Consider the following 9,833-nt stretch of genomic DNA (forward strand, 5'->3'; position numbering starts at 1 on the left):
GTCTTCGAAAATTGAATTGATTGTCTTCAATTTCGCTAAACGCCGCCAAGATACCTGACAGCGCAGGATAGATTGATTAGGGCACCGTTGAACCACCCTATTCGTCAATTCATTATTCGAGTCCTCAAATAGTAATATAGGCTCAATTGAGGGAATAGTGTGGCATGGCGTGCTTCTTTTTTTTCTACTTTTTAACTGAATCAAGACATTACGACGCTCAGGAGGGGCACAATCCACGACTTCTCCGGAAAATGCGCCGTACGCAATCCACCGTCTACTCCGTCCTATCCACCATGTCAAAGACTGGTAGAGGCGTTTTGTGAAGAAGTTTTTCCTGTTGGTCCGCAGGCTCCACTCGTCCACTCTGCCAGCACTGCCAAGACTGTCCGTTTCACTCAATCGTCAGCTTCCATATCAGCACTTACGTTGTCACTGGCCATGGAGGTGCTCCATAGTAGCCACTCTTCTTTTGAAGTTTGTAGAGTGTTTTAGCCTATTCTTCTCCTGCCCACTTTCTCTCTCTCTCTCTCTCTCTCTCTTTTCTATTTTCTTTATTAATTTTATCATGTTTGCTAAGAAAGTACTACAATCTATGTGTGGCCGGACTCCGTACGGACTAACCTCAGAACGTCCGGGAAAAGAAAGAACTACTCCTATATCTCAATCGAGCGTTGGCTGACGACGACTATGTTCATGACCTAGTAGCTACCTCCTGGATGGACTAATCTCCCCTTTTGCTATCCTCTTGTTTGTGAATTCCATGGAGAACACTCTTAGTCGCTCATTCAATATGATTTTCTTCTTGGCCTTGGCTTTTCTTTGCTTTCGTAGTATTGTCGCGGCGTCTGATGATGATTTCATGTCCTTCGTGACAGTTCGTATGCCCAATTATCCTTGAAAGTAAGCTGCTGACAGGTCATAGCTCCCACAAGTTAGGGCGTTGAAGTTCGATATAACCTATCATGATCGCGACTCCGTAAGTCCGGGCTACTGGTTCGTTGCGCCTTATGGCGTGATTGATCCAGAGCCTCCGACGAAGCAATGGAAGCCGTGCCAAGTTGGCCCCTATATATACGATGCAGATGGTGTACGTTCATCCTGGATAATTTGTTTGTGATTCGCCAGAGACCAAAAATATGAAGAACAGAAGCTGCAAGTGAAACGCTGACTTACACCTCATCTATCTAGACTCTCATCTGGGCTGGATCGTGCTTGTATGACAACCGCAATATCTTCGATTTCAAAGCGGTGCCTAACATTGATGGCGGCTCTCACTTGTCATTCATCTTGCAGCATGCATATAGGACCAATGACATTGATAAGGGGACCGGATATGTCTTAGATCAGCATTATGAAACAGAGAAAGCCGTTCCGGTGACCAATGATCTCGGCGCATTCAACATGCACGAATTTAACATCCTCGACGGTGGGAAGACGGCTTTGGCTTGCGCATATCGAAACAAGTACATGAGTCTGGGTGACCTTGGTCGTCCCGATGAGTACGGTTGGGCTGTCACGGGTGGTTTTGTTGAACTGGATACGGCTACGGGTGAGGTGCTTTTTGAATGGGATTCAGAAGGCTACATCCCTATCGATGAATCTGTGAAAGTGGGCCCATCGACACCAGCTTCTGGCGAGCCTGGCTGGGATTACATTCATGTTAACGCGGTCGATAAGAATGCTGCGGGAGACTATATCCTCTCAGCCCGGTTCACGAGCACTATCTACCTCATCTCCGGGCAGGACAAAAGTATTATCTGGCGCCTTGGTGGGGAAAAGTCTGATTTCGTCCAAGACTTCACATTCTCCAAGCAGCACCATGTTCGCTTTGTCGAATCTAACGCCACACACACGACCATCTCGTTCCTCAATAACGCTTCAGACGAGGTCGAACAGGAAGAAAACATCTCCGCTGCTCTCATCGTGCAACTCCACACCAGTGTTTCCCCGATGACCGCGAAGGTCATTGAGCGATACAACCGTCCTGACGGAGACCTTACTCGGCTGCGCGGAAGTGTGCAAAAGCTGTCTAATGGGAATGTCTTCGTTGGTTGGAGTGAACGAGGATATCAATCTGAGCACTCCCCCGACGGCAAGCTTCTTATGGAAGCTGGGTTTGCTTCCTCTCGCTTCTCCACCTACCGGTCGTACAAATTCGACTTCACTGGTCGGCCCAGTGCCCCGCCGGACGTGGTCTCGTCCGTCTATGGAACAGACGAAACCGATCTCACTACCATTTTCCACGTGAGCTGGAACGGCGCAACGGATGTTGCTTCGTGGAATCTCTACGCACGGGTGAACCAAGACGGGATGCCTGTGCTGGTAGGCAACACCACCAAACTCGACTTCGAGACGATGTACATTGTGGATGGTTACCTAGATTGGGTCTCAGTGGAAGCTGTGGATGAGGACGGAAACGTCCTGGGTACCTCCAAGATTCAACGGACCGAAACCCCGAGTGACTGGCGACTTGCCGGGTTCCAAGGCGACATCATGCCAGCACCCCACGACCCATCGATTCTCTATGGGGACAGAACCATTGCCGAGGTCGATGATGATGATGATGATGATGATGATACGGAAGAAACTGAAGAAGTCTACTTGAAGGCTCAGGAAGCGGCCGAAACCATCTACAAGGCATGGGAGGTCATCCGAGGGGTCGGCGGCCTTCTCATCTTCGTCCTAGTTCTATGCTCTACAGGCGGGCTCCTGGCGGGTATGTACTGGTATTTCCGGCGGCGCAGTATGCAGGCATACCACGAGGTCGCTTCCGAGGAAGGCCAGCCATTGAACGAACGCTCTATCTGACTGTGATCCTGTCACCAAGAAAGGAAAAGAGAAGCCACATCTATGGCTCAAGCTTAGAAGTTTGTATACACGGCATATTGCAAAGCGTCAATTGCATACCTCTGACGTTGTATTTTTCTAATATTGTATTCCACATTCTGTCCTCCTATCTCCCTCTCTCTTTCCCCCCTTTTATTCTTTTCCTTCTACGATTTACGTATACATCGAGAATAAACCTGGACACAGGTCAAAGCTTAGTCATAGTACTGATACATGAATTGTTTCCTATCGCAGAGTATCTTTTCTGTTGTTTCTCTAATGAAACGAAAAGGGCAAAAGACAATAAAGAAAAATAGAAGACTAGAAGAAAACAATCTGTATGGTGAAACCCCAGTGTTGTAAGCAGGTAACTTTTCCCCAAACCATTCAGCAGTGCTGCCATTTTCAAAACTGCAAATAATACTATGACCGGATCACACCCAAATGTTTAAACCACTAATCTTAAGATCTTTTTTGCCTTAATCGGTCCCATCAATTCCTTAGACAGTCGTTCATCCTCCCGAATTTGGAACATCTTCGGCTTCATTATCCTCTGCTCCAGAGCGCGCGCCACTGTCCGAAGTTTGTCATCTTGAAATCTCTTCATTTGAAGCTGAACACCCGCATAATCTAAACCACCGTCATAGTAGCCGAACAGCAGAAGCGGCATAGACCAGAGTTCGCCAATTTCCAGTCGGATGGGCCAATCGTAAATGGCTAATCTGGCATGTAGCACTTTCAGAGATGCACAGGCTGATGCCATCTCATCACATGCATTGTACCAAGCAATGTCACTGCGGATCTTGAATGTGCGGAACGCTGTCAGTCGCGGCTCATTGTACATGATGTGATTGAGTTCTACATGCCGGATAGCAGCCTGGCAATCCTTGGATGTAGTTCTAAGAAATCGTATGATTGGATTCGCGGAACTGAATATGAACTGCGCGGTCGAGTATAGCAAAAGAACTGTCTCGCAATAAATAGTTCGACATGTGAAGACAAGGCCAAATAAGAATGGCGTGTGCCTGGTGCGGTGGCCATTATGATCCACTACCTGTGTAGATGGGTTGCGAGGCTTCTGCTGACGATGGTAGAGCCTGTAACGAGCTGGCCTAGACGTGTCGGTGTTTTTATCCTTGTGACGGAGAATTTCTATACGATGTGGCCCGAAAAGGTACTGGTAGATCTGCCAACGGATCTCTGCAGGAAGACCCAAGAACGATGCAGGCTTTGCCGGTTCCCTGGAGGGACTGGTTTTCTTTCCAGAAACTAACGGTTTGTTCTCTAGTACCTTTTGCGCAGATATCGAGCATTTGGAGGCAGGTTGGAGGAGCAGAATCCTCGGAACTGGTGTTGGGTAGTCCGCCTTCTGTCGTTTAGTATTGGTTTTCGAAGCCAGCGGAGATCCAGGCGCACGCTTGCTACTGGTATACTCTTGCTTTGGCCCAAAATGATCTGGAGCCTCTATGTTGTATACATGGTTTCGTGGTGATAAACGGACGGCGTCCAGCTTCTGCGGTTGGTTTCTTTTCCTTGTGTTTGATGCATTCGCTGGAGCCTGGGCTAATTGCGGCGAGCAAGGATTGGTGTTTTCCTGAAAAGTATCGTTCATTATGAGCTAGAGACAAGATATAGTATCTAACTTACCTTTGGATTTGATCGATAGAGAGCTCTTCCGTTATGCCGAGTCTGTTCCGTTAAGTTGGGGCTATCGGTCAATAAAGATGATGGATGGCTCATGTTAAGGCGAGAAGTTCCTTCTCCAAAACGCGAATACTGAGGTTCCTTTTCAAGGACTTTTTCGGCTTGGTCAAGAGGTCTTTGATCCTTCTTGCTCTTGCCTCGTCGACTGCGAGGTGCACGGTTGTTTCGACGGCCACTCCTCGCTGAGTCTGCCATGGTTGTGGTAGTAATTCAAAAGCTGAGATCTTTTGGCTTAAGTGATACAAGTGTATTCTGAATATTGTAGAAGAAAGCATTGGATTTGAGAAAAGGCAGGTAGCATAGATGTTTAGTCTGAAACAGGAGAAAGTGGAAGGCATTCATATAAATGGCCCTTGAGTGGAGAGGTTATGTATGTATGGGAGTAGGTTAGTAGTATTCAGAATAGAGAGATGAAAGGGACCAGTGACAATCATTTCCAAAAGCTAGGTACATTGTCTCAGATACCGTACTGAGGTCTGTTGAAAATGACTTGTGCGAGAGTGAATGAAAGAATGAATGACTGTTATACTTCATTTGTGTATACTTCAGTATCATTCATTTTGTTACAGAGTTATTTACCATACCAAAAATACCAATTCTATACACACTATTCCTCATGCGGAAGGCATCTGAACCCGGTCCTCCAGGTATCTTGTCTGTGTTTTCTTTTTTCGGAACTATCTTTTCTAACTAGTCTCTCTCAATCTTCCACTTTCACTCTTTCAATCTCATATAATACTCCTCAATTCCTCTTTTCCAGATGTCTCCCTGCTCTGGTGTCCTCCGCAATCCCGCCCTCCCAATTCGCTCCCGGGTAGCCTTCTCTCTCAATCAAGCCGCAAGATCATCATCCCGACCCCACCACCTCCGGCACCAACAACACCACCGCCCCTATTCCTCCTCTTCTCCCAACTCCTCGCAATCCAACCGCTCCCAATTCAAAATCCTTCCATTCCTAGCAATCATCGGCATTGGCTCTGGATCCTACATCTTCCTCGTCAAGTCGCGTACCGGCATTCACAAACCGAAACCCGACTCTCAATCTCCTGATTCCTAAATTACCCTACACCCCCCCCCCCCCCCCTTTTAAGAATCTGTCTACTCTCCGACTAAAGAACCATGGCCGACACTCAACATCCCACCCCTCGCTTCTCGACCTCCGAAGTCACGGTTGTGTTCCTCCTCGGTGGTCCCGGAAGTGGCAAGGGCACTCAATCCGCCAATCTCGTCCGCGACTACGGCTTTGTCCATCTGTCGGCGGGTGATCTGCTGCGCGCCGAGCAGATCCGCGAGGGAAGCCAGTATGGTGAACTGATTAGGACTTATATCCGGGAGGGCAAGATTGTTCCGATGGAGATCACGGTGGCGCTATTGTCGAATGCCATGGCAGATGCTTTGAAGAATGGTGCTGGTGCCGGGGAGGGCAAGAAGGCCCGGTTCCTGGTCGATGGATTCCCACGCAAACTGGATCAGGCTGTTTTCTTCGAGGATACAGTCTGTCCGTCGGAGTTGACGCTGTTTTTGGACTGCCCGGAGGAGGTTATGGAGAAGCGCCTATTGAAGCGTGGAGAGACCTCCGGCCGTGATGATGATAATGCCGAATCCATTCGGAAGCGTTTCCGCACTTTTGTTGACACCAGTATGCCTGTTGTGACGGCCTTCGAGGAACGCAATAAGGTTGTGTCTGTGTCGGCGACGGGGTCTGTTGAGGAAGTGTATGCTCGTATCCAAGATGGCTTCAAGGCTCGTGGGGTCCATCAGCAGTGATCTATGTCTATTATTATGGGTATCGGTGTCAGCGATCTTTATATTTTCCTTACTGGGGGTGTGGATAGCGCTTTATAGATGGAGTGGTTTCTTTCTCCCTTGCATACAATGTCTACGTCTTAAAGTACATTATAGCCGGTTTATATATATGAAGATATAATCCCAATGGTATATCACTTCGTATATGCATGACATGACTCGTGTCCATTGATCGGGCCCAATCCTAACTACATGCCAGGCGGAACCTGTCTAGAAACAAATAGCTACCATGAACCGATAAAAATGTCGCCCGGAGAGAACACATGAACCAAAGAATAAACAATCGAAAGAAATTGGAAATACAACATAACACCTCTTCCCAGCCATTACACGACGAACTTTTTCTATACTTCTTTTCCATTCTCAATGAGTATCGTGGTGTTTCCTTAAGAGTAAATTACTCCGCGGCAGCCACCTCCTGAGGCTGCTGTTGCTGCTGAGATGGTTGGTTGTTGCCATGGCGCTGCCGACGATCTCCAGACTTGTTACCCTTGTCGTTCGACTTGCCCTGAGCGGCTTCCTCTGCTGCTGCAGCGGCCTGCAGGCTTTCACGAACGAAACGCTCCCGCTCAGTACGAAGGACGCCCAGAACGTTCTCGAGGCTGCGGCGCCAGACCATCAAGCGACCCTGCACTTCCGCCCACTGCTTCTCGCCGAAAACACGGTAGGTGGCGCGGTGTACCAGGAATTCGGACCGCAGCTGAGACAGCTTACCCTCGACCAAACCAGCACGGATTGTATCGATGACCCATTTCTCGACATCTTCGGCCGGCACACGCAGAGCCGCGGCGATCGTGGCATAGGGCAAGGAACGGGAAGGGGCCGAGGCGGCCAGAGAGGCCAAAGTCAACAGACGCATCTTGTTCTGCAGCGCTTCGCCAGCGTCGGCCAGCACACCACCGGAGATGCCTGCCAAGGGAGTGGCGGTGACAAAAGCCTCGTAAGCGTCGAGAGTGTCGGCCGTAAAGATCTCAAGAAGCTCGAACAGAGTGCTGTCGCTGGAGCGAAGAGCCTGGACGGCGTCCGAGGCCGTCAGAGGGGTGAAGTCGAACACAGCGGGGTGGGTGAGAGCGGAGGTGAGAGCGCGGATGGCGAGGTCGCGGGCCTCCTTGGACGAAGCCTGCGCGGCTGGAATGGTCTGCAGAGCCTGCACAATATGAGTCTGCGCCAGCTCCGGATCGCCCGCAGCCTGAGCGGCATCTGCAACAGCGAGATGCAGGCGCTGAGCCTCTTCCTCATCCAACTCCCAGGAGGACAGCCAGGTGGGCAGCTGAGCGGTCAACTGAGGCTTGAGGGCTTCGAAAGCGACTGTGGAGCCGGACTGACGAATGACTGCGACAATACCCAGGAAGACATGGAAGCGGCTGGAGTCGGTAGGAGCGAGGGTGTTGAAGATGGTGGAGAGGATAGAGATGGCCAGCGAGGGTCCGAACTGAGCGGAGGAGGTGATGGGTTTAGCGAGGTAGGAGCAGATGCGGGAGAGAAACATGTCAGGGTCTGAGGCGTAGTGAATAAGATGGACGAGAAGGTTGTAGGCGGAGATGATCTCTATTTATTGGCGTGTCAGTTTCTGTTCTGTCATGCAGTTTGATATCCTGCTCCTGCTCGCTTGGACGATATGTTGGAGGGACGACCCACCCTTCTCTGGAGCATTATTCAACACGGACGCCGCCGAGACCAGCTTCTTGAGAACCTCATCACGCTGTTTCCGATCGGGCTCAGCGTCACTCTGTTCCTGCTGGCGGAGGGGTTCCAAGAGCGGGGAGATTTCGGCCTGAATGGAGGTGGTGCCTTCGCTTTTGCGCAGTGCGTCGAGGTACTGGGCGAACTCGTCGGCGAGTTCGCTGAAGGAGCCCTCGATGAGGAGGGTAGTAGTGGGGGCGGGCATTCTGACGAGGGACTGTGAGGATGACAGGCAAAAGAAGTAAAAAGGAGGAAGAGAAGGGGAGGAAAGCGAGAGTTGAATTCCGTCGTGGTTGTGGTTGGTTGGCGGTGGAGAAATTTCAGTGTGGGAAAAATTCTTGGCGCTGATTACGATGGATCAGCGTTTATAGTGACGATCGATTGTAGATTCTTGTATAAAATCAGCAAAAAAATAAACAAAGATTTTCTATCTCTACATTTTACGATGGTCCCATTGCAGGAACTTACTGACTTATCAGCGAGTCTTCAGAAGATCTTAAAGAACGACTATTATTCTTCCATATGGAGTATCATCAACTAGACTCGTGAAAGGAACGACTAAAAGCACGCACAGAACGATACAGCTCATTAACCGCGACATGAAAACAGGGGAATAGTACGATACGGTAGGTCATAGACGCAAAGCGAGATAGGAGAGAAACAACATCAAGCACAATTTTTTTTCGAGAAGGATCGCAGTGGCGCATTCCATAGTCAGAACTCGATCAAGCTATGTGCGTGCAGTGATACCAGAAACTACCATCTTACAGAACGAGACGGAGACCCAGAAAGAGTACCGTTGCCAAGATACCCGTGGCATGGTCCTGGGCCATGCGCACAGCGGCATTAGCGGTAGTGCTGCTTGTGCTGCCACTGCTCGTCGCGGTGCCAGTGGATGAGCTTTCGCTTTTGCTAGACCCCGAAGAACCAGTCGAGGTAGGCAAGGACGTGGTCGTACTAGTCGATGAAGACGAGCCAGAGGCATCGGACGCATTTTTCGAACCACACTGGCTTTGGGCCTCCTTGCATTTCTCGTCGCCGTCAAGGTCAGTAGAGCGGTCGATGCACTGGCGGTAGTTCTCCTGGCAGACGAAGAAGGGGATAGTTTCCGCGTAAGGCGCGACGTCAGCATCGGTGCCATTGGAGCATGTGCAAGTGAAACCAAGAGTTTGCTGTGACTGTTAGCTCATCTAGAGCTCTCCAACGCCGCAGGTGTGTAGTTTAACCATACCGGGTCACAAGTGTTCTTATCAGCAACTCCGCCGCAGATCTTAGGGCAGGCGTTCCGCTCGGCCTGACACCAGGCAGCTGAAGATACTCATTAGTTTTTCGGCCGTACCGGTGGATCATGCCATAGGCATGTTGTACAATCACGACCAGGACGAAAACCTACACTTATCCGCGGGTTTCACCTGGTTCAGATCGAATCCCTCAGGGAAAGTATAGTTGCTGGCGGTGGTCGCTGCAGTAGCGGAGGCCACCAAAGTGGAGAGAAATACGATCGGCAACATAATGGTCGTAAATGGAGTTTGGGGGTTGTGTGTGTGTGTGTGTGTGTGTGTGTGTGTGTGTGTGTGTGTGTGTGTGTGTATGTATGAATGTATGGATGGATAGTAATGAAGTCCTCAATCGATCAGTAAGGCTATGATATGGACCAGACGCGAAAAGGCGAGTAGAGGATGGCGAGAGAAGAAGGTTGTACAAAAGCAGCTGGGGGGGGGGGGAAGGAGATAGAAACAATTCTTGAAAGGGGAAGAGAATTGGCAGGAGATAAAAGAGAAACCACAAGGGGCGAAACAAGGAAGAGGAAAGAA

At 49.8% G+C, this 9,833-nt stretch overlaps 6 protein-coding genes across 6 annotated transcripts; 3 read left to right on the forward strand and 3 right to left on the reverse strand.

Annotated features, from left to right (window-relative positions):
* Positions 1-438: 438 nt before the first annotated feature.
* BDV27DRAFT_148352 (uncharacterized protein) lies at positions 439-2,791 on the forward strand (the record flags this gene model as incomplete). Its single annotated transcript, XM_032070897.1, has 5 exons — positions 439-483; positions 706-747; positions 923-1,087; positions 1,189-2,720; positions 2,752-2,791. 5 exons carry the CDS (start codon positions 439-441, stop codon positions 2,789-2,791), a joined length of 1,824 nt encoding a protein of 607 aa, XP_031923917.1.
* A 483-nt stretch (positions 2,792-3,274) lies between these two features.
* On the reverse strand, positions 3,275-3,670 carry BDV27DRAFT_148353 (uncharacterized protein; the record flags this gene model as incomplete). The annotated part of the gene is made up of 1 exon (XM_032070898.1): positions 3,275-3,670. One exon carries the CDS (start codon positions 3,668-3,670, stop codon positions 3,275-3,277), a length of 396 nt encoding a protein of 131 aa, XP_031923918.1.
* A 1,561-nt stretch (positions 3,671-5,231) lies between these two features.
* On the forward strand, positions 5,232-5,614 carry BDV27DRAFT_133934 (uncharacterized protein). The gene has a single exon (XM_032068189.1). The coding sequence runs from the start codon at positions 5,291-5,293 to the stop codon at positions 5,585-5,587; it is 297 nt and encodes a 98-aa protein (XP_031923919.1). The 5' UTR covers positions 5,232-5,290; the 3' UTR covers positions 5,588-5,614.
* On the forward strand, positions 5,599-6,489 carry ura6 (uridylate kinase ura6). The gene has a single exon (XM_032068190.1). The coding sequence runs from the start codon at positions 5,650-5,652 to the stop codon at positions 6,295-6,297; it is 648 nt and encodes a 215-aa protein (XP_031923920.1). The 5' UTR covers positions 5,599-5,649; the 3' UTR covers positions 6,298-6,489.
* BDV27DRAFT_133936 (PCI domain protein) lies at positions 6,477-8,301 on the reverse strand. The gene is made up of 2 exons (XM_032068191.1): positions 7,975-8,301; positions 6,477-7,884 (listed from the first exon to the last, which is right to left on the reverse strand). The coding sequence occupies exons 1-2, from the start codon at positions 8,222-8,224 to the stop codon at positions 6,734-6,736; spliced, it is 1,401 nt and encodes a 466-aa protein (XP_031923921.1). The 5' UTR covers positions 8,225-8,301; the 3' UTR covers positions 6,477-6,733.
* A 212-nt stretch (positions 8,302-8,513) lies between these two features.
* On the reverse strand, positions 8,514-9,579 carry BDV27DRAFT_133938 (uncharacterized protein). Its single transcript, XM_032068192.1, has 3 exons — positions 9,413-9,579; positions 9,251-9,327; positions 8,514-9,191 (listed from the first exon to the last, which is right to left on the reverse strand). Exons 1-3 carry the CDS (start codon positions 9,528-9,530, stop codon positions 8,784-8,786), a joined length of 603 nt encoding a protein of 200 aa, XP_031923922.1. The 5' UTR covers positions 9,531-9,579; the 3' UTR covers positions 8,514-8,783.
* Between the last annotated feature and the right edge of the window lie 254 nt (positions 9,580-9,833).

Source organism: Aspergillus caelatus, assembly GCF_009193585.1.
Source record: "Aspergillus caelatus strain CBS 763.97 unplaced genomic scaffold BDV27scaffold_196, whole genome shotgun sequence".
In the NCBI taxonomy this organism is placed as follows: Eukaryota; Fungi; Ascomycota; class Eurotiomycetes; order Eurotiales; family Aspergillaceae; genus Aspergillus; species Aspergillus caelatus.